This window comes from Pan paniscus, chromosome 20, assembly GCF_029289425.2.
Source record: "Pan paniscus chromosome 20, NHGRI_mPanPan1-v2.0_pri, whole genome shotgun sequence".
Classification (NCBI taxonomy): Eukaryota; Metazoa; Chordata; class Mammalia; order Primates; family Hominidae; genus Pan; species Pan paniscus.
This window is the reverse complement of record NC_073269.2, coordinates 63,904,900-63,928,684: the sequence shown is the minus strand read 5'-3', so window position 1 is coordinate 63,928,684 and position 23,785 is coordinate 63,904,900. Positions and strand designations below refer to the sequence as shown.

The 23,785-nt window shown below is 41.5% G+C and overlaps 1 protein-coding gene across 13 annotated transcripts; it reads right to left on the bottom strand.

Annotated features, from left to right (window-relative positions):
* Positions 1 to 4,986: 4,986 nt before the first annotated feature.
* On the bottom strand, positions 4,987 to 23,748 carry ZNF211 (zinc finger protein 211). 13 transcript variants are annotated; one of them, XM_034944645.3, is made up of 4 exons: positions 18,291 to 23,748; positions 13,858 to 14,167; positions 8,786 to 8,941; positions 4,987 to 8,148 (listed from the first exon to the last, which is right to left on the bottom strand). In XM_034944645.3, the coding sequence occupies exons 1-4, from the start codon at positions 18,462 to 18,464 to the stop codon at positions 6,671 to 6,673; spliced, it is 2,118 nt and encodes a 705-aa protein (XP_034800536.3). In that variant the 5' UTR covers positions 18,465 to 23,748; the 3' UTR covers positions 4,987 to 6,670. The 13 variants fall into 13 exon arrangements, with proteins under 13 accessions (XP_034800536.3, XP_063455785.1, XP_063455786.1 ...); XM_063599715.1 differs by having other exon boundaries at positions 14,041 to 14,167; XM_063599716.1 differs by lacking the exon at positions 18,291 to 23,748 and adding an exon at positions 15,356 to 18,248 and having other exon boundaries at positions 13,858 to 15,006.
* Between the last annotated feature and the right edge of the window lie 37 nt (positions 23,749 to 23,785).

Sequence of the window (23,785 nt, the reverse complement as noted above, 5' to 3'; positions counted from 1 at the left end):
TGAATAAGCTGTGACATGGTGAGGCAGTTGAAGGGGAGCCTACGGCGTACACACACACAGGTGTACAAAACTGCCAATGAGGTAGGGGGAGCCTGCGTTCCTTAGTGGAGGATGCTGTTAGACAAATTCAGTTTTGGTCTTTGCTGGCCTGTTATTGACACGGTGTGGTTGTGGGTCTTGGAGCCATGATTTCTCTTTCCTGAGTGAGATCATTATGGGCATTTGTAATTAAGTATCCTTTATAACCAAGAATATTTGGCAAAACTCCTGCCTTAGGCGACTCAACGTTAGCAGGGTGCCAGATGGCTCTGGCAGGAAGCCAAAGGGGCATTCATTCATGAGGACCATAACTCACAATCCACCCTCAGTCTGTCTTTCTTTCCAGTCAGGATGGGGACTGAAAAGTGATAGCAGAAAGAGGAAGAACAGGAGGAATGCCTAGTTCAATATGATCTTTGTAAGCTCTGTTATGTGAAGTGTCACCACAGAGGGCAACGAAATCTAATGGAGATGTTTTCAGTGCATTTTGGCAGGGAATAGAGCTGGGAATTTAGTATAATAAGGTCTAATGGCAGGAAAAAGACCCATCTATAAGACCATATGCTATTTCATAATTTCTATTAAGTTTTAAGTAAGCCATTGTGGCATTCTATAAAACCAGCAGCCTGGGACTGATTGGAATGTCGCAAGTTCTCTCGAATGCTTTGTCTAAAATGCGAGCTTTGTTCACCGCTGTTGTCGGGAACTCCAAAGGGAATAGGAGCGTTTTGTGGTGCTGTATAGTAGCTTCAGCAGTGCCATGTCTAGTGGGGTAGACAAGTAAGATGTCAGCGGTAGGCATCAACCACAGTCAAAGCATAACAAGTGGCACTGGTAGACAGAGGCAGTGACCTGGTAAAATCTACCTGCCACGTGACTAAAAGTGGGATCCAGAATAGCACACCTCAGTTGTCTTGCCAATGACAGGTATTCCCACAGAGTGCACTGACCCGTCATCATGTTGGCCATGGTAGAGGGGTGGGGAAACACTTTGTGTTTAGCCCCAGTCTTCAAGATTGGGTTCCTCATAGAGGTTCCTCTATGACTGTTGTTTCATGGGCCTATTGGGCCAAAAATAAAGGAATGGGCCTGGAAGGTCATCCAACAAAGTTTTGGTCCTAGTTTTTGAAAATTGTTGTAATCTACCAGCTTGGGAATTAAGTTAGGCTTCAGCAGTCTGAGCCTTGGTGTGGGCGGAGACATACATGATCTTAATTTATATCTTTGATATCTGAGAGGCAAGAAATTCCTAAAGTTGTTTACCCCAAGAGTATGATCTTGAATGAGAAATTGTTGCCATTGGTTGCACCAAAGGACTAGAAGTGTAATTGAGGTAATTTGTTGGCCAAGGTAGCCTCCAGCGCTAAAATGACTGCCTGCAGTTCCCATCCTTCAGCAGTGTGTCTTGTTTAGAAGAAAAGCAGCAGACCTCCAGAGAGCTCCAGCTCATGTAGTGGTGGCATTACTGTCAATAAAGTATGTGTTCTCCCTTTGTTGTTTACTTACTTGATTCCAGGGCTGCCAAGGGCCCAGGAGAGAGGAGACTTCCTTCACCATGGCATCTGGCAAGAGACTGAGGACAGAGAAGGCCACCTCTTTTTCCAAGTGAGATACACCAGGGGGCCCAGATTTGGCTCCATCCTGTATCAAGGCCTTGGTGATCAGGCTGAGCTTGTAGGTGTTGCTTTCATGACCTAGGTAATAATGTGTAACTGGGTGGAGTGTGTCATGGTTCAGGTCCTGTGAGAGCTTCTGTTTCTAAGAGGTCCCAGTATGTAGCTGGCAGTTGTTGCTCTAATTGCATGTTACATGAGGACAAAACAGGCAGTTTTTTGCACCAGAAGCCCATGGGCAGCTTATGGCCAGATGTGTGGTCCAGAGTCTAAGAAGAGAGTCTAGTGGGTAGTCCACCAGAGCTTCTACCATGAAGGAATCTCCAGGAGGCACTAAAGGAAATGTCTGTTATATGGTCATCTGAACTGACTCTAGGGCCTTCTGTTGTAAAGGCCTCCAAAAGTGGGCTGTTTTGTGGATGGGTGAATAAATAGGCCTGAGTGGTATTTGTAAATGGAGACTATGTTGCCTCCAGGAGCGAAAGAGACCCAATAGGTGCTTGGCCAGCTTGGGATTGGTTGGAGCTGACAAAGTTAGAAGTTGCCTTCTAACAGTATCAGAAATGGAGTAATGCTAAGCACACCAGATGATGTGCACCTCAAGTGATCTGCCCACCTCGGCCTCCCAAAGTGCTGGGATTACAGGCGTGAGCCACTGCGCCCAGCTGAGAACTGTTGAAATCACCTTCGAAGGTGAATGTGTATGAGAGGCTGTTGGAATAGGTAATGAATAGAACATATATAACAGGAAAGTATTTGCCAGTGGAATAATGAATGGCTTTGTTCATGTCAACTATGTGAGGTATAGGGGATTTAATGGGTGAGACCAAAGTAGCAGTAATCTACAGTGAAATACCGTTTAATTACATTCTCTTATTTTGTGTACTAAAACTTTTCTAGAATGTTCCTTCAGTTTTTACTTCATGCTTAAATTTTTCTTTCAAATACATATAAATTTAACATACTTTCTGTTCTACCTGTGTAACACTAGAAGTAAACACTTATCTATGATTGATGATCCTTCTGGAGATAGCCTGATTTACTTGAAAACAAACAGTAGCATCTCTTCTGATTCTCCACCTGATTTCCTGGTTGTTTGATTCATCCCACAGTGCTCTTCCTGGCCAAATGTCTACAGACAGCTGTGTGATCAGTTAGTGAGATGTGCTCCTCATTATCTAGCCCTGGTTCTGTGGGAAGGAGGCAACAAGTAGCTATTTTCTTCCCCAAAACATTAGTGCTATTTGTACTTTCCGTTATCACAGAATGTACCAAATATATAATATGGACAACTAAAATGTGACTGCGAGTTCTTTATCAGTAAATCCTAATAAATCCCAATGTATTTGCACTAGAAAACTTTATGTTACAAAATCCCAGAGGATTCATAATGAAAATAGACTTTGATTCCAAAATAAATGTTGGCAAATTTCATCTCAATTGTTAACTTCCATTCTTTCTCATGTTTTGTCAAGGCATTTTCAGTTCATGAAGATGAATAGAGCAAGAACTGCCTGTATTTCAAATATGTTGCCTGCTTTGTTTTTTGGACAACTGATGTATTTAACAGAATAACTTAACTGTTAACTGTTAACAGTATTACAGATTGTCTTTTCACTTGTTTTCAACGAAATTTTTGATTTTAAGGGTATAAGCGTGTATCAAAATATCAAAATGTACATTCAAAAATATGTGCAGTTTGCATTGTCAATTATACCTTTTATATTTTTTAAAAAACAAATATTCAAAATTTGTCACTTCCTAATCATTTTACTATGTTTTATTGTCTACATTCTAGAGGCTATTTGCAGGTAGTAAACTTGCAAATAAATTTACTTAGAAGTAAATTTAAATATGGATCACTATTATGGAAATGGTATGTTTCTGATGGCTCTTCCCAACCCCAAATTCAGTGACATGATGACAGTTTGAAATTGGCCACAATGGGAAGTTTTACACCAGGGAAACTGGCATCACTATAAACCATAGCTTGATTCACTGTACTACTAAGTGTCTAGACTTAAGAATGTGATAGAGAATATGTGAATAATACAGATTAAATTTAAAAGTGTGTGGTGTATGTGGTAATTACACTGTGCATAGCATGAAATTAATTGTGGAACAAAAACTAGTTATTTGTTAATGAAAAGCAAAATAGACACAATTCCTAACAAACAGATAACGTATATGAACAGACGTTTTATCAAAGAAGATATACAGTTGGCAGGCTGGGTGCAGTGGCTCACGCCTGTAATCCCAGCACTTTGGGAGGCCGAGGCGGGCGGATCACGAGGTCAGGAGATCGAGACCATCCTGGCTAACATGGTGAAACCCCATCTCTACTAAAAAATACAAAAAAAAAAAAAAAAAAATTAGCCGGGCATGGTGGCAGGCACCTGTAGTCCCAGCTACTCAGGAGGCTGAGGCAGGAGAATGGTGTGAACCTGGGAGGCGGAGCTTGCAGTGAGCCGAGATCACGCCACTGCACTCCAGCCTGGGCGACAGAGCAAGACTCCGTCTCAAAAGAAAAAAAAAAAGTGTAAAAAAGAAGATATACATTTGGCAAATAAACACATGAAAAAATGTTCAACATCATGAATCCTTAGGGAAATGCAATTAAAACTACTGCACACTTATTAAAAGGGTACATTCTAAAAGATAGACCATGCCAAGTATTGGCAAGGATGTGGAACAGCTGGAATTCTCACACATTCCCAGTAGGTAAGCAAGAGCAAACAGCCATTTTAGATCAATTTGGCCATTTATCTTTTCTTTTTTTTTTTTCTGAGATAGAGTCTCACTTTGTTGCCAGGCTGGAGTGCAGTGGTGTGACCTTGGCTCACTGCAACCTCCGCCTTCTGGGTTCAAGTGATTCTCCTGCCTCAGCCTCCCAAGCAGCTGGGACTACAGGCGCGCACCACCACGCCCAGCTAAGTTTTGTATTTTTAGTACAGATGGGGTTTCACCATGTTGGCCAAGATGGTTTCGATCTGTTGACCTCGTGATCTGCCTGCCTCGGCCTCCCAAAGTGCTGGGAGTATAGGCGTGAGCCACCGCACCCAGCCCATTTTTGGCCATTTCTTAATAAGTCAAACATTCACTTATCCTGTGTCTCAGGCATTGCACAAGAGAAGTGAAAAAAATGCACATATGAAGAATTGTACATTTCTAGCAGCTTTATTTGTAATAGCCAAAACTAGATAAAACCTAAATGCTTATAAACAAATGGATAACAAATAGTATATCCATAAAAAATATACCACTCAGCAATAAAAAGAATGACCACCACATATAAGCTCCATTGAAGAATCTCAAAATAATTATGCATCATGAATGAAACTGGAAAAAAAGACATTTTATTAATAAAATCATATATTATAGAAAATACAAACAAACCTATTATAAATGAAGGTATAAATCAATGGTTGCCTTGAGGGCCAGAGAGGGGAGGGAGAGCTTAGAAAAAGGCCTGAGGTAAATCCGAGGTGACTAATATGTTCATTGTAATAATTATAATGATGGTATGTGTTTTTGACTAGGTTTGGTAACCCTACATTAACTCTCTTTCCTGATGACCTTGGAGGGACACCTTGCCTCAGTGGGCAGCAAATATTGGTAATCAATGAAACTGATTTGAATTCATTTAAACACAGGATGATGGTAGGCTACAAAGTCACATTCCTGGAAGGACATCCCCCGCCCCTTCTTTCTATGCTTGTTTTCCTGGCCTATGCAGCAATGTCCTTGAGGTGCACATCCCAGAAAGGCTATTGGAATACACGAAACCTTTAGGTTGTTTATTATTTTTTGACAGTCACCTCAGCTACAAAAAATACACATGCCTGGAAATTCTAAGAATGTCTGTACACACTGATCCTGCACAATTACTAGAACATATTACAAGGAGCACATTCCATCTAGTTTGCTGCAGTCTCCTTCACTCCCTAGTAACCCAGTGTTTCCACACCAATTATGGCTCCCCCATCATTTTACAGTGACAGTAGCCTACTAAATTGTATTGGGGCACTTGGCTCCTTGGCAGCACCGGGGGTAGACTGCCTCAACAGTGCTGGGCAGTATGTAATAACCCTTGTGAATAACAACAAAATTCATCTTGTTCCCAGAAGCAATGGAATTTGTCACAATTTCCCACTTCCTCAGGGTGTCCTTTGAGCCCACAAAAAATCCTGGCATCCAGTCCACGAATTAAGACCATAATATCCTGCAGTATTTCCTAGAAGGCCTTGGGCAATAATTCAAATTCAGATTAGGCCAAAGCTGGAAAGACAGTTGTATTTTTCCATTATACTGTTGTCACTGAGGCATATGACACCTCCCTCTCCCTCCAAAGGTGTTTACTCTGTAAAGCTGGCAGGGCCTGATTCTGTTTTTGAACCACCTCAAAGAGTGAATCAAATGCCAAGATAAAGGTAGCTTAAATAATAATGCTTTTATTATTGTAAAAAACAAAGCAACGTGAGACAAGCAGTTCCCAAGTTGGTGACTTAGAGGCTGGAAAAAAATCCATGGAGGTGTCACATGAAACCAGTATGTCTTGAAAAAGACAGTCCTTCTTGGCAAGCTGCCAACAACACTCATATTGGGTTCTCCGGCACAAAGCTGGGTCAAGTCCATGCCCTAACTTGTCAGAGAGGAAGACTCAGACTATTCATGATTTCTTCTAGCAAATGGGGAGAAGCAGAGGTCTGCTTCCTTGAGCAAGTTCAGGAGGTAAATGATACACACTGTGTGGACCTCACAGGTGGTAGACGTGATACGGCTTCTGCCTCAGAAACTGTCAGTGACATAAATGGCAAGAGCCATAAATGGCAGGTGAGAAAGTCTAACACTTTCTAAATGGCACGTTAGAAAGTGTAACACATACCTGGAACTTAAGGGGAATCTGCCCACTGTATATCCTTAGATGTTGGGGCTTCCAAATCAGGTTCTTGTCTCTCTCACAGGTGTACTCCTTCAGTATAATTACACTAAAAGGAAATTGCATATTCTCAGTATAGCTAAGGCTTTTCTCCAATGTGAACTCTCTGGTGTTGAATGAGGACAGATTTGCAGCCAAAGGATTTCCCACATTGACTGCACTGATAAGGCCTTTTTCCCGTGTGAACTCTGCGGTGTTGAATGAGGCTAGAACTTTGGCTGAAGGATTTCCCACATTCACTGCACTCATAAGGCCTTTCTCCAGTGTGAACTCTCAGGTGTTTAATGAGGTTAGATTTACAGCTAAAGGATTTGCTACATTCACTGCACTCAACAGGCCTTTCTCCAGTATGAACTCTCTGGTGGTTCTTAAGGTTGGAGCTATGGCTAAAGGATTTCCCACATTCCCCACACACATAAGGCCTTTCCCCTGTGTGGACTTTCCGATGTGAACTGAAGCTGGAGCTTTGCTTAAATGACTTCCCACATTTACTGCACTCATAGGGTCTTTCTCCAGTGTGAAGTCTCCGGTGGTGAATGAGGCTGGAGCTTCGGCTAAAGGATTTTCCACATTCATTGCACTCATGAGGTCTTTCTCCAGTGTGAACTCTCTGGTGGTAAATCAGGCTGAAGTTTTGGCTAAAAGATTTCCCACATTCGCTGCATTCATAAGGCCTTTCTCCAGTGTGAACTCTGCGATGCTGCATGAGGTTGGACCTTTGGCTAAAAGATTTCCCACATTCCCCACATTCATAAGGCCTTTCTCCAGTGTGAACTTTCCTATGGCTATTGAGGCTGTATATCTGACTAAAGGATTTCCCACATTCAGGGCACTCATAAGGCCTTTCTCCAGTATGAACTCTCTGATGTATAATGAAACTGGAGTAGTAGGTAAAGAATTTTCCACATTCATTGCATTCATAAGGCCTTTCTTCACTGTGGACTTTCTGGTGCTGAATGAGGTTACATCTTCGCGTACATGCTTTCCCACATTTACTGCACTCAAAAAGTCCTTCTCTAGTGAGGATTCTCTGGTCCTGAACAAGTGTGTCTATGTGGCTAAAGGCTTTACTGCATTTTCCCCAGTTGTGATGACTTTTTCCACTGTAAAAGGCCACCGCACACTTGTTACTGTTATTTGGCTTCTCCCCTGTTTGAGTGGCGTCTTGATGGAGAAACCTCATGTTGGCCAGGAAGTCTTTCCTGATCTCCCTGCAGGTAAAAGGTTTCTCCGACACATGGACTATGCAGCTCTGTGTAAATGAGGCTGTGTCCACATAACTTCTGAAAGGTGCCTCTGTAATGTGCTGCCTCTGGTGCTGTTGAAGATTTGCACTGATGTAGAATTGTTTTCCACATGTGTGTAGTTTCTGCCTGCAGTTTGTTCCTTGGTGTTCAGCCAAGTGCAAAATATCTCTCAAGACCAGGCAACGTATTTCACAGGAGTTGGCATTCTGGGAAGATGAACCTTCTTTGGAAGTCCTGAACTGTGGCACTCTTTCTCCAGAAATTCTCTGTTCAGAAGGTGTTTCCTCATGTTCCACTCCACACCAACAACCTAAAAGTAAAGAGATCATGGTGAAGTACATGTTACCTTTATTAGGAGTAGGCAATGCAATTGCAAATGCACATCAGTTACAGCAAAGAACCAGTATATGGGCCTGTTTTTAGGAAAAGTGAGTTGGGGGGGTCACGTTGAGGAAGCAGCTGTTGTGCATTACTTGTCCCTAAGGTTACGCAATAGGGTAGGCCCTCCCAGGTACAGTGCACAAGGCTAAGGTATGGCCCAGGACTAAGAGGCATGTTCTACAATTAATTCTTCTGATAATAGCTTTTAGTGGGATCATATCTGCTGGTGACAAGTGATGCTGTGAAGTGTATGCCAAGGCCCAGGAAAATCTCACTGGAACAGTAACTGGTGTTCAGGGACTATTAAGGGAGATATGCACACTTCAGGACAAAATAATATTAAAGAACACTACAGAGGGAACAGTGAAAAGAACAGGTAGGATAAGGAGTCCAGAGAGGTGAGGATTAGCGTTAGCTAGAAGTCAAAATAAAAATGACAAGTAGTAGAAATAACAAGTTTGTAAACTGTTAAGAGTGAAGAGGGGAAGGTCAAAGTGAAGTGTCTCTGGCAATGGCATCAAGACAAGTCAAACAGGACAGGTTCCTGGTGCAATTTAAACACAGACCTGATGACATGCCTTTTCCCAAGTGCCATTCATGTAGGCCAGGCCCTCTCTGATCCCATCTTGCTGAGGCTGGAGTCATGAACATCCTGTGAAGAACAGAGGGCACTTCCCCTAGCCCTAGTTGAGCAACTACATGAGACCAGGATAACGTAAGTCCTAAGGGAAAGACAGGACATGTGAGCAACTAACACTGGCCCAGAACAACATGGCACAAAAAAGAACAAGGAAAGTTAAAGAAGTTAAGTTTGTATAAATTCAAGTTAGAGTGTTGTAACTTTAGGATGTTAAATGTAATCCCCATGGTAACTATTTTAAAAAAAGAGCTACGTGAAGTATACAAACAACTGGGCGTGGTGGCTCACACCTGTAATCTCAGCACTTTGGGAGGCTGAGGTGGGTGGATCAACTGAGGTCAGGAGTTTGGGACCAGTATAGCTGGGTGTGGTGGTGTGCGTTTGTAATCCCAGGAGGGATTACTCAGGAGGCTGAGGCAGGATAATCACTTGATTATGGGAGGCAGAGGTTGCAGTGAGCCGAGATCGCCCCACTGCACTCCAGCCTGGGCAACAGAGCGAGACACCGTTAAAAAAAAAAAAAAAAAAGTACACAAAGGAAATGACAAGGAATTAAGAAGTTTCACTAAAAAAAAAAAAAAAAAAAAAAGTGAGCCAAACCCAAAAGAAGCAGTAATGCAGGAAATTAGGATCAAAAATGCTATAAGGCTATAAGACATGGGGAAAACAAAGAGCAAAATGATAGAAGTCTGCCCTTCCTTATCAGTGATTACCTTAAACATAAATGCCTTAAACGCTCCCAACTTTTAGCTTAAACTCTGCCAAAAGACAAAGATTGGCAGAATGGGTTAAAATAAAAACAACCCATGATCCAACTTTATGATGTCTACAAGAGATTTGCTTTAGATCCAAAGATATAAATGAGGTGAAAGTGACAGCCTACAAAAAGATATTCCATGCAAATAGCAAGCAAAAAAGAGTAAGAATGGCTACATTAATATCATACAATAGAGATTTTAAATCAAAAAGGGTAACAAGAGATATAAAAGGATATTATATACTAATAAAAGGTTCAGTAGAGCAAGAAGATATAACACTTATAAACACTTATGCACCTAATAATAGACCATCAAAACACATGAGGCAAAAATGGACAGAACTGAAGGGAGAAATGGATAGTTCTACAATAACAGTTAGAGACATCAATACCTGACTCTCAGCAGTGGATAGAACAATCAGAGAGAAGAGAGAAAACAGAGGACCTAAACAACCAACTAGCTCTAACAAATATATAAAGAGCATTCTACCCAACAACAACAGAATATACATTCCCCTCATGTGTACCGAAAACATTCTCCAGGACAGACCATAAATTAAGCCTCATTTGATTTAGACACACATCATACAAAGTATCTTCTCCAACCACAGTGGGATGAGGTTGGGAACTCTTAATAGAAGGAAACTAAAAAATTTACACATCTGTAGAAATTAATACAATATTGAAAAACCAATGGGGCCATGAAGAAATCAGAAGGGAAATAAATTGGAGATGCAGTAAAAGCAGTACTAAAGGGGAAATTTATAGCTATAAACATTAAAAAGAAGAAAGATCTCAACTCAACAATCTATTTTTACAACTTAAGGGATTATAAAAAGAGGAACAAACTAAAACCAAAGCTGGCAGGAAAAAAATAATAAAGACTAAAGTCTAGATAAATAAAATAGAGAAGAGAAAAACAATATAAAAAAAATCAACAAAACCAAAAGGTGTTTCTTTGAAAAGGTTATCAAAATTGACAAACCTGGCCGGGTGCAGTGGCTCATGCCTGTAATTCCAGCACTTTGGGAAGCTGAGGTGGGTGGATCACCTGAGGTCAGGAGTTCAAGACCAGCCTGGCCAACATGGTGAAACCCCATCTCTACTAAAAATACAAAAATTAGCCAGGTGTGGTGGCATGTGCCTGTAACCCCAGCTAATCGGGAGGCCAAGGCAGGAGAATTGCTTGAATCCAGGAAGTGGAGGTTGCAGTGAGCCAAGATCACACCACTGCACTCTAGCCTGGGTGTCAGAGCAATACTCTGTCTCAAGAAAAAAAAAAAAAAAAGACAAACCTTAAAGAAAAGCCCTTGACTTGATGGCTTCACAGATGAATTCTACCAACCATTTAACTAAGAACTAATACTTATCCTTTTCAAATTCTCTCAAAAAACTGTAGCATACACACATCTAAAATCATTCTGTATGGCCAGCATTACCCTGATTCCAAATGACACAAAGATTGTGTAAGAAAATAAAACTACAGACCAATATCCTTGATGATTATTAATGCAAAAACCATCAACCAAACACTAGCAAACTGAATTCAACAGCATATTAAAAGGATTATGCACTACGACCAGATAGAATTTATTCCTGGAATGCAAGGATGGTTCAACAAACAAAAACTGATCAAAGTGGTGGCTTACACCTGTAATCCCAGCTACTTGGTAGGCTGAGGCAGGAGGATCGCTTGAGGCCAGGAGCTTAAGACCAGCCTGTGTAACATAGCAAGACCCCATCTCTAAAAAAATTAAAACGATCATCTCAGCTGATGCACTGAAAGCATTAGACAATATGCAACACTTTTTCGTGGGGAAAACACTCACAAAACCAGGAATACATGGAAATTACCTAAACATAATAAAATCCATATGCAAAAAAAAAAACCTACAGCTAAAATTATACTCAACAATGAAAGACTGAAAGATTTTCCTCTAAGATTAAGGACAAGATAAGGATGCCTACTTTTAGCACTTCTGTTCAACGTAGCAATTAGGCAAGAAAAAGAAAGAAAAGGGACCAAAATGGGAAAGGAGGAGTAAAATTATCCCTGCTCACAGATGATATACATGGAATACCATAAAGATTCCACTGAAAAACTGTTACAACTAATAAGGAAATTCAGCAAATAGGAGAATATAAATACAACACGCAAAAATCAGTTACGTTTCTATACACTAATGGTGAACAATTTGAAAAGTAAACAATTCCACTGATATCAAAAAGAATAAAACATTAAAGATTAACTTAACCAAACAAGTAAAAGCCTTGTACACTAGAAACTACAAAATTTTGCTAAAATGAATTAAACATTAATAAAATAGATCACATGTCTGCTCATGGACTAGAGGGCTCAATATTGTTAAGATGTCTATACTAGCCAAAGTAATCTATAGAAAGTGCGATACCTATCAAAATCCAAATGACGTTATTTTGCAGAAATAAAAAAATCCATCCTAAAATTCATTTGAAATATCGAGAGACACAGAATAGCTAAAACAATCTTGAAAAGGATGAAAGTTGGAAGACTCACAGTTCGTAATTTCAAAACTTACTGCAAGGCTATAGAAATTAAAACAGTGTGGTACTCCCATAAAGAAAGACATATAGATCAATGGACTAGAAGAGACCCCAGAAATAAACCCTCAAATATCCGGCCAAATGATTTTTGACCAGGAGAAAGAAGACAAATTTTTAACACATGATGCTAGGAAAACTGGATATCTACATGTGAAAGAATGAAGTTGGTCCCTTACCTGACACCACATATAAAAATTAATTCAAAACAGATCAAAGATCTGAATGTAAGTACTAAAACTATAGAAGTCTTAAAGCAAAGAAAAAGCTTCATGACATTGGACTTGTTAATGATTCCTTGGATATGATATAAAAAGCATAGACAATAAAAGTAAAAAAGTAAAACTGAATTCATCAAAATGAGAAACTTGTACATCAAAGAATCCTATCAACACACTAAAAACGTAACCCACAGAATAAGAGAAAACATTTGCAAATCACATATCTGATAAGGGAATATCTAGAACACACAGATAACCCTTAAAGCTCAATAAAAAATTATATTTAATACTTCTAATTATAATTAATAAAACCTAATTTAAAAATAGGCAAAGGACTTGAATAAGCAATATCATTTGAAGATATACAAATAGCCAATCAGCACATGAATAGATGCTCAATATCAGTAATCTGCAAATCACAACCACAGTGAGATATCACCTCACACCAATTTGGATGACTTATCAAAAAAATCAGAAAATAACAAGTGATGGTGAGGGTGTGAAGAAACTGGAACCTTTGTCAGCTGCTTGTGGGAATGTAAAACGGTGCAGCTGCTATGAAAAACAATTTTAGTGGTTCCTTAAAAATTAAAAATAATTACCTTATGATCCAGAAATTCTACTTTTGGGCCAATACCCAAAAGAATTGAAAGCAAGGACACAAATACGTATCTGTACACCCATGTTCACAGTAATATTATTCACAACAGCCAGAAGGTGAAAACAACCTGTGTCCACTGATGAAGGAATGGATAAACAAACTGTAATACATACAAAGGAATATTATTCAGCCTTAAAAAGAAGCAATTCTGATATACACTACAACATGGATGAACCTTGAAGATATTATGCTAAGTGAAGTAAGCCAGATAGAAAAGAACAAATATTGTGTGATCCCACTCATATGAGGTACTTACAGTAGACAAATTCATACAGACCAGAAGTAAAATGGTGGTTGCCAGGGGATGGGAAGAGTTATTATTTAATGAGTACAAAGTTGCAGTTTTATAAGATGAAAAAGTACTATAGAAGGATGGTGGTGATGGTTGCACAACAATGCGAATGTACTAAATGCGCTGAACTATATACTTGAAAATGATTAAAATGGTAAATTTTGTTATATATATTTTACAATTAAAAACAAAGAAAAACACCTTGAAGGAGGTTTCTATAAGAACAGTCTGTGTAGTGTCTCTGTGGCGCAATTCGTTAGAGTGTTCTGCTGTTAATGGAAAGGTTGGTGATTGAAGAACAGTCTGTGTAAATAGTGGCAATGTCAGTGACTACATTTCATGTCACAGTCTAGCACAAATAAATGTTAGGTACACGAAGGGAGGGAAAACTGGGTGCCATAGATCTAGAAAGTCACCAGACAGGGAGAAGGCAAGTCAAGTGGGATCTATTAGGCTTACTGTAAGACTACTGATCCCAAATCCTTACCCAAGATGCTTTTGGGCTGGGACGATAAGGGAAGTAGGCTTGCACTCAGTCCACAACATCTACCCAGGGAACTGGGGAAGGAGGCAGTGCCTATGGTCCAGATATGAGGACAGAGCTGCTCCTGAGGAAAAGGAGAAACAGAGAGCCTAGTCCAGGGCACAAGGGTGAGTATGAGGGCCTTACCCAGGGAGGACGTAAGTGCAAAGTTCTCCAGCATCACATCGAAGTACAGGTGTTTCTGAGCCTCATCAAGGAGATCCCATTCCTCCCAGGAGAAGTACACGGCCACATCTTCAAAGGTCACACTTCCCTAGCATAATAGGGATTGATGAAACCATGAACAGTCTCAATTTGGAAGACTCAAAATCCATGTCCCCATACATTCTCCTCCCAAGATCCCCAAGTCAGAAGAGACAGCAGACCTTGGTGTCATTGATCCCTGTTGTCTCTTCACATTCCCATTAGTCACTGTGTTCATTCTGTTTTCCACTCTGTATCCTGTCAACACTTGGGTTAGATAAATCTCCCTCCTCTGATCCCAAACTCCAACTTCCTCACAATAGATGCCAAACTTCACAGAAATAAAGGAAACCTGCAGTTCCCTGAACCAGCTCAGCCTCACCTCCAAGGAGTTCCAAAAGCTGGTACCTACCTGTTCCTATCATAAATTTTCACCCATCTTTCCATTGGCTGCTCCAAATGGAAACACTGGCCTGGACTCAGGGCCCTTAGCTCAGGGATTCTCCAGGGTTCCCAAACCAAACGCTGAGAGAATGGTAGGTGAGTCCCATGACACCACAAATCTAAAGAAAATATCTGTCTGGGGAGGGTGGAGGGACATTCCAGACCAGTGAGGGGCTGAGATACCTCCACTTACCTAAGTTTGAAAAGCACCTCTGTAGCTATGGGAACCTGTGGAAAGACGCAGGCCTCAGAGGAATGTGATCATGGCAGTGCTCCATGGGCACAGGCCTTCCCTGTACCCTTGCCCCGGCCCAGAGCCACGTAACTTTGGGTCGACTGTCTAACCTGTGCGCCTCGGTCCTTAGTGCTGCCTCTCACCAGTTGTGTGGCCTTGGAAAAATATTCAACCTCCCTCTGCCTCAACGTCCTCATCCATCTCTAAAGTCTTTTCTTCCACTGAACAGCCTGCAGAGGATTTTTCAAATTTAACTCAGATGGTGTCTCTCGTTTGCGCAAGCTCTCTATGGCTCCCACGGCCCTAAGAATAAAGGTAGATCTCTCTCAAACTTTGTTCCCTGCAGTAACAATGTGGAGCCCAGGTTCCTGAATGCCCCCTTCTCGGTTGCCCGTCCAAGCCCTGCACGCGCCGGTCCTGTCCCTTGTCCCCCTGCCCACCACATCGGATGTCAGAAATAGGGGCCCCACCCACGAGCCTCAGTGTCCCCGACCCTGTGCTACAGAGACGTGAGCTGGTGCCCCTCACTTGGGACTTAAGAATCTCGGCCGGGGGAGGCCCGGAGATCGCAGCGCTCACCGAAGCCGGGTCCCTCAGTGCGGTCGCCATCCGAGTCTGTGGGCGGAGCTGGACCGGGAGCTGCGGGCGACCCGGGGGGAACCCGAGCACCGCTATCCCCAGGCCAGCCTCGCGGGCGGCTCTGCCCCCGACCCTCAGACCTGACTCTCGCGCCTTCACGGTCCGTCACTTCGATCCCGATGCAGCGTACCAAAGCGGCTGACAGAACGGACCTCCGGGAGGGCAGCCAAAATGACCGCTGCGAAGACGCCAGAAGTCCCGCCCTGGGGGGGGGCGGGGGTACACCCACACGGAAATGCCCCTGTCTTGGATTTTCATTGGATCAAAGTACTGCCGCTCGACGCAAGGCTTTCTGGGTAATGTAGTCTCCCCAAGGCTGCGACGGAGGGCGCCTTGTGTGCAGACAGCTGGGAGCGCTAGGAAGCTGCGTCTGCTGCCTTCCAGGGCGACTGAGGGGCTTCGGTGTTTGAGGTCTTAAGTAGGTTGACACTTGAACAACACAGGTTTGAGCTGTGCGGGTCCATTTACACGTAGGTGTTTTTTTTCCCCAATAAACGTTACTTCGAGTGTGCTCCTTTTCCTGCCTCTTCCAGCTCCCCGACCTCTTGCCCCAGAGACAGCAAGACCTCATTCTCTTGCCCAGCATGAAGAACACAAGGATGAAGACCTTTATGATGATCCACTTCCACTTAATGATTAGTAAATGTATTTTCCCTTCCGTATTCTTTTATTTTCCTTTTTTTAATTGGGTGAAATGTCAACGAGCCTCTTACAATTTTCCTGATACCCTTTCTCTGGTCTGTTTTAGTATAAGTATAGTTCTTATACTAAAATATATATAATGCATATATCATACAAAATGCATATATCATATATATTATGCATATATCATGCATATATCATACAAAATGTGTTAATCGACTGGGAGTTTATGTAATTCATAAGGCTTCCGGGCAACTTCATAAGGCTTCCGGGCAACAGTTGGCTATTAGTAGTTAAGGTCTAGGGGAGTCAAAAGTAATACAAGCATTTTCAATTCCGCAGGGGTCGGTATCCCTGACCCCTGCGTCGTTTAAGGGTCAGCTGTATATCAGTCTCTAGTGTAGAGGTTCACTTCAGTATTTAGACATCATTTGAGATTCCATGCAGCCCACCCCAGCAGATCTCCACTGGTAGTGGGAAGCGAAAAAACGTTATCTTATTGCTCTTCAAATGCATGCAGCCTGAAGTGTTAAAGTCACTTTTTGTAGGTTTTGTCAGGGACAAAAGACACCAGACAGGGCTACGATGGGAAGATAGTGGAGGGATAGTGGGCAGCCCTGAAGCCAACGGACAAGGAGAGTTCCCTGCTTCTGGTGCCCCCAGAAAACGCTCTCCTGCCTGCAAAGTCAGTTTTGTTCATAAAACATGAAGCTTTAATACATGAATGTTCATTTTCCTTGTATAATCAAAACATTTAATTTTTTTTTGAGACAGGGTCTCACTCTGTTGTCCAGGCTGGAGTACAGTGGAACAATCATAGCTCATTGCAGCCTCCACTTCCTGGGCTCAAGTGATCCTCCCACCTCAGCCTCTTGAGTAGCTGGCACTACAAGCACACCACCACACCCGGCTAGTTAAAAAAAAAATTATTGTAGGAATGGAGTCTCCCTATAGGGCCCAGGCTAGTCTCAAACTCCTAGGGCCATGCAATCTTCTTGCCTCAGCCTCCCAAACTGCTGAGATTACAAGCATGAGTCACCATGCCCAGACAAAAGTTTTTAATGCACAAAATATCAAATTATTATCATTATTTTAAACAGGGCCTCACTCCGTCGCCCAGAAAGTTTATATTATTTTAAGGTACATATATGCACATTGTTAAATGTACACATATACATTTTATATATATTAGATCAAATTTTACATTTCACAATAAAAATGATCCTTTAGGACAAATTAATTCCAGTAAAATAAAATAAAATTAAAAGTTGTGAAATGATTTTATCAAATATATAATGTATTTGTTTACACATTTACTACAAAAATGTATAAGTGGAATGACTACTATTGTACATCTGGTTAGATCTCACAATGGGCTTGTCATTGTTTTTAGGAAAAAGGTTAGAGTTCTTGGCTGGGCCTATATTACAGAACCAACCATTACATATTGCTTCACCTCCTACCATGTATCTCCTCTATATCCTACACATGCTGAATTTCCTCAGATCCCTGAAAGCTGTGTGTGCATTCACATGCAGGGATCTTTCCAGGTTACCTTTTTCCTACCTGAGACTGCTGAATCCTATTGTGCTTTAAAAATTCATACTTTCAGGTAATCAACTGAGAAACTAGTGAAAAATGACATAACTGGCTGGGCACGGTGGCTCACACCTGTAATCCCAGCAGGTGTGATTGCTGCTCCCACCTTGGGAGGCCGAGGTGGGCGAATCACCTAAGGTCAGGAGTTCAAGACCAGCCTGGCCAACATGGTGAAACCCCGTCTCCATTAAAAATTCCAAAATTAGTCGGGCGTGGTGGTGGCACCTGTAATCCCAGTTACTCGGGAGGCTGAGGCAGGGGAATCAGAATCACTTGAACCTGGGAAGTGAAGGTTGCAGTGAGTCGAGATCGTACCACTGCACTCCAGCCTGGGTGACAGAGCAAGACTCCAAAAAAAAAAAAAAAAAAAGGACACAACTCTTTATGTCCAAATTCAATGTTTCCATCCATTGCACGTACTCAAAACTTCCCAGTACTCCTCATGAGGTAATGAAGCATAGGTTAAGTAAGTTTTGTATAATTGTGTAAATTTTTCAGGGCCGGGCTTGGTGGCTCATGCCTGTAATCCCAGCACTTTGGGAGGCTGAGGCAGGCAGATCACAAGGTCAAGAGATCAAGACCATCCTGGCCAACATGGTGAAACCCTGTCTCTACTAAAAAATGCAAAAATTACCTGGGCGTGGTGGCGCATGCCTGTAGTCCCAGCTACTTGGGAAGCTGAGGCAGGAGAATCGCTTGAACCCAGGAGGTGGAGGTTGCAGTAAGCCGAGATCATGCCACGACACTCCAGCCTAGTGACAGTGTGAGACTCCGTCTCAAAAAAAAAAAAAAGAAAAAAAAGAAACATCTTGATTAAAAAACGAAATGGGCAAAGATTTTAGGTTTAGATACCTCACCAGAGAAGATACACAGATGGCAAATAAGTGTATGAAAAGATAATCCCCATCATATGTCATCAGGGAAGTGAAAATTAAAACAGCACTGAGATACCACTACACATCTATTAGAATGAACAACCTCTGTAACACTGACAACTGCAAATGGTTGAGAAAATGTACAGCAACAGGAGCTGTCATTGCTGACGGGAATGCAAAGTTGTACAGCCACTTTGAAATGGAGTTTGGTGGTTTCTTACAAAACTAAACACACTTTTACCATACAATACGGTAACCATATTTTTCAGAATTTATCCATATGAGTGGAAAATTTATGTCCACACAAAAACCTGTACATGTATGTGTATAGCAGTTTTATCCAAAATTGGCATACTTGGAAGCAACAAAAATGTCCCTCAGTAAGTGAATGGATTAGAAACTGTAGTATATCGCCAGGCGTGGTGGCTCACGTCTGTAATCCCAGCACTTTGGGAGGCCGAGGTGGGCGGATCATGAGGTCAGGAAATCGAGACCATCCTGGCTAACACGGTGAAACCCCTGTCTCTACTAAAAATACAAAAAAAAAAAAAAAAAAAATTAGCTGGGCATGGTGGCAGGCGCCTGTAGTCCCAGCTGTTCGGGAGGCTGAGGCAGGAGAGTGGCGTGAACCCAGGAGGTGGAGGTTGCAGTGAGCCGAGATCGTGCCACTGCACTGCAGCCTGGGCGACAGAGCGAGACTCCGTCTCAAGAAAGAAAGAAAGAGAGAAAGAGAGAAAGAGAGAAAGAAAGAAAGAAAGAAAGAAAAGAAAAGAAAGAAAGGAAACTGTAGTATATCTAGACAATGGAACATTACTCAATGCTGAAGGTAAATGAATCTTCAAGACGTGAAAAAACATGGAGGTACCTTGTATGCATACCACTAAATGAAAGAGGCCAATCTGAAAAGGCAATATACTGTATGATTCCAATTAATGACATTTGAGAAAAGGTAAAAGTATGAAAGAGTAAAAAGATCAGTGGTTGCTGGGGGTTTAGAAGGGTAGGAGGGGTGAATTTGTGGAGCACAGAGGATTACTATTTTATATGACACTCTAATAGTGGACACGTGTCATTGTACCTTTGTCCAAACACATAGAATGTACAACACTAAGAGTGAACCCTAACGTAAAGTAGGGACTTTGGATGATAATGATGTGTCAGTGTAGGTTTATAATTGCTACAAATGTGCCACTGCGGTTGGGGTGGGGGGCGCTATGCTTATGTAGGTGCAGGGAGTATATGGAATATCTCTTTACCTTCCCCTTAATTTTACTGCAAACCTAAAAGTGCTCTTAAAAACCTAGTAATAAAAAAGATTGTGTCAGCACCATAAGGCAGGGTGGGAAAAAAAGATAAATTTCAAAAAAAAAAAAAAAACTGTGGCTGCCTCAGAGCCATATTCTGCATCCTCTTGAAAGATAGTTGGGGATCAAAATTTTCCCCATAGGTGAAGTCACAAGTGGCATACCTTGTAAACCTTTTTATGAGGAGGAATAAGTGTCCAAAGAACAAGTATTTCACAGGATAGCAGTCCATGACCTGGCAATGTGATCAAGGGCAAGGAAGAATATGTTTGAGAAGACAGTTGACAAGGAGGTCTGAGATAATGGCATGTGAATGGATACATGGGTAATTGTGCACATTGGGGAGATTTTTGATGGTATAAAAACCATCACCAGTCACTCTTGAACTGTGCTTTGACCACATGATTTGTTTCACTTCCAGGCTTTTTGGACACTGTACTGGCTATTTCTTTTCCATAGCACATTTTCTCTGTGTTTACAAATCACTTTCTCTCTGCTGTGCTTTAAATATATGCTCAAATATTATCTCCACTATAAGGACAACCCTGACTATAGAAATTTCCTATAGAAATTCTACCTACTTCACGTGTTCGTTATTACTTGGTGCTGGTATTCTGATATTTTCCATAGAATCTGTCTCTTTATAACTTAGTGTATATTTTCCAATATTTTCTTTATTATTTCCAGACCACATCTCTTAATTTGAATAAAGCCTACTTGAGAATACATTTATTTGTAGGTTGTTCACTGCTGTAAATACAAATCTAGATGAGCCTCTGAACCAGATAAGATGTTGAGTAATGCTTTCCCTCAACTCTTTCACCTTTGTACTCTCACTCTCTTTTTACTATTTCTTTCCTTCCAAGTTTGTTATTCCTCACCATTCGTATGAATGAAAAAATGTCAGACTTTGTAGAAATAAGAATTTCGGCTGGGCGCGGTGGCTCACGCCTGTAATCCCAGCACTTTGGGAGGCCGAGGCGGGCGGATCAACTGAGGTCAGGAGTTCAAAACCAGCCTGGCCAACATAGCAAAACCCCATCGCTACTAAAAATACAAAAATTAGTCAGGCGCAGTGGTGGGCGCCTGTAATCCCAGCTACTTGAGAGGCTGAGGCTGAAGAATTGTTTGAACCTGGGAGGCGGAGGTTGCAGTGAGCCGAGATCGCGCCATTGCACTCCAGCCTGGGCGACAGAGCAAGACATCTCAAAAAAAAAAGAATTTCATAGGAGCCAAGATTCCAGCATAACCAAGGGTTCAACTTACATGTCCCGTGTCTTAGAACTGTTTCCTCTATTTACCTTTATTTGTTCCCATTTCACAGATAATTTTCTCTTTTAGGTATGATGTCATTCTAAATGGATAACTCCAGTAATTAATGTTAATAACTTTCTACAATTTTCTAACTTCAAAAATTTTTTTCAGAGATCATCTCCAATCCTCTTGGAGACACTGTCACTGCAATTACAGGTGGAAGAATAAAATGACCATCACTTCCCAGCAAGGAGATGAGGTCATGGAATCCCAAACCTTATTCTCAGAGTTCAGATGCCCATGCCAAAAACTGATGCTACTTTCCTAGTAGCAAATACCAGTTTGGTAAGTAACCACTATTTCTACATAAATGTCATATTCTTCAAAAAGTAGATTATATCTTGGAGAATCCAGTAAGAAATGTTATACAAAAAATTGTAATTTTGAGGTTTAGAATACAAATACTCAGAAGGAACATACTATGAGGGACTCAGAAGCATAGACCACCTCATGCATTTGCTTTAGTGCCCCTAGAATCTCTATTCCATATTTTCTCTTATAACCTGTCTGGATTAGCCTCCATTTCATCCCTGACCAAATACTCTGAACTTCACACAATCACTCGAAGAGTTTATTTGCCTGTGAAGTGAAGAGCAATAAGACAATTTGTTTTACTCACAACTACTGAGTGGACATTTGGCATCTCTGCAGCAATTAATTGGAAATACACACTTTTGCTTTTTTTAAAACCATGATTCCAAAATAGAATCTGTAGGGGTATTTTACTAAAGATTCTCAGACACCTACAAGACCAAACATTCTTTCTAATTTAGTGTAAGAAAAATATTTGTAAAAAGTGGTAAGTTACAAATAGATAATCCTGAATACAAGGACTCTGAAGCTATAATTGTTAGGCAGATTTGAAAGCATGGTTTTTTTGTTTTTTTTGTTTTTGTTTTTTTGACGGAGTTTTGCTCTCGCCGCCCAGACTGGAGTAATGGCGCAATCTCTGCTCACTGCAACCTCTGCCTCCCGGATTCAAGCAATTCTCCTGCCTAATGTTAGTATTTTTAGTAGAGATGGGGTTTCACCATGTTGGCCAGGCTGGTCTGGAACTCCTGTCCTCAGATGATCCGCCTGCCTTGGCCTTCCGAAGGGCTGGGATTATAGGTGTGAGCCACTGCACCCAGCCACAAGCATCTTTTATAAGTATATAGTAATGTAATTATCAGTGTTTTGCTATGTCCTATGTTGAAGTAGCTCAGGTAATTTTGAATCAGCGTAAGTAGTGTGTCATCTAGACGTCGTAAGATGGCTTATTCTGGTCACATACACTCTCTGATGAGTATCTAGTTTCCTAAAGACTGTAATTTTCTTTCTTTTTTTTTTTTTTTTTGAGGTGGAGTCTTGCTCTGTCACCCAGGCTGGAGTGCAGTGGTGTGATCTCGGCTCACCGCAAGCTCCGCCTCCCGGGTTCATGCCATTCTCCTGCCTCAGCCTCCCGGGTAGCTGGGACTACAGGCGCCTGCCACCACACCCGGCTAATTTTTTGTATTTTTAGTAGATATGGGGTTTCACTGTGGTAGCCATGATGGTCTCCATCTCCTGACCTCGTGATCTGCCCGCCTCAGCCTCCCAAAGTGCTGAGATTACAGGCATGAGCCACCGTGCCTGGCCTAAATAACGTAATGTTAAGTTAAATCTGAACTGTGCTCCGATAGTACCTCTGTACCAGAAAACCTTGAGCCTTTTTGAAAACTTGAAGTTTGTAAGAGGCTTAGTGTTAAGCCTAATCTTAGGATTTGCAGACTCCTAGTCTTTTTCCCCAATTAATACAATCTTTGTTAATCTCACAAGTTAATTTGGCATGCTTGTATATGGCTTAAATTTATTTCATACATTTTGATATTAAGTAATTTCATTTCTTTCCTTTTCATTAGTCTCTTATTGTGCTTCATCAACCTAATTGTTTGTTGTTCTAATAGTATTTTTTTCCATTTTTACAGTGCTATATAATTTACTGTTTTAAACAAATCTATGCATATGTGGCATATTATCCTCTCTGAATCGCTTACTCTGTAATTTAGACTGAGATCACTATTGTTAATTTTCCCAGGAACAATTTTATTCATTTTCAAATATACTAGGAACTCCATTGCTAATCTCTGTGGTAATTGCTCAATTGTCTTCCACAGCTCTTTAAACCAATCCCAAAAGGCCAGGCACAGTGGCTCATGCCTGTAATCCCGGCACTTTGGGAGGTCAAGGCAGCCGGATCACCTGAGGTCAGAAGTTCAAGACCAGCCTGACCAACATAGAGAAACCCTGTCTCTACTAAAAATACAAAATGAGCCAGGCGTGGTGGTGCATGCCTGTAATCCCAGCTACTCGGGAGGCTGAGGCAGAAGAATCGCTTGAACCTGGGAGGCAGAGGTTGCAGTGAGCTGAGATAGTGCCATGGCACTCCAGCCTGGGCAACAAGAGTGAAACCCCATCTCAAAAACAAAATCCCATTTATGATTATGAAATTCAAAATGATCAAGGCTATTAACATGTTATCCCACACACCAGAACTGTTGTCGAGTTTTCAGTTCACCAATAGGTATTTCCCCTCAAAAATTTGATGCCTTTTACCATTTTATTATTTTTTTTGAGACAGTCTCGCTTTATTGCCCAGGCTAGAGTGCAGTGGCGCA

Coding starts and splice junctions, on each gene's coding strand:
- ZNF211 (XM_034944645.3), bottom strand. CDS start 18,464: ATGTTTCTTTTTTTTCTTTTTTTTTTTTTTGAGACGGAGTCTCACACT. Junction 14,168..18,290: donor GCATGCGCCACCACGCCCAG/GTAATTTTTGCA, acceptor CTATTATGCTAG/GGAAGTGTGACCTTTGAAGA. Junction 8,149..8,785: donor GGGAAAAGGCATGTCATCAG/GTCTGTGTTTAA, acceptor CTTTACTTTTAG/GTTGTTGGTGTGGAGTGGAA.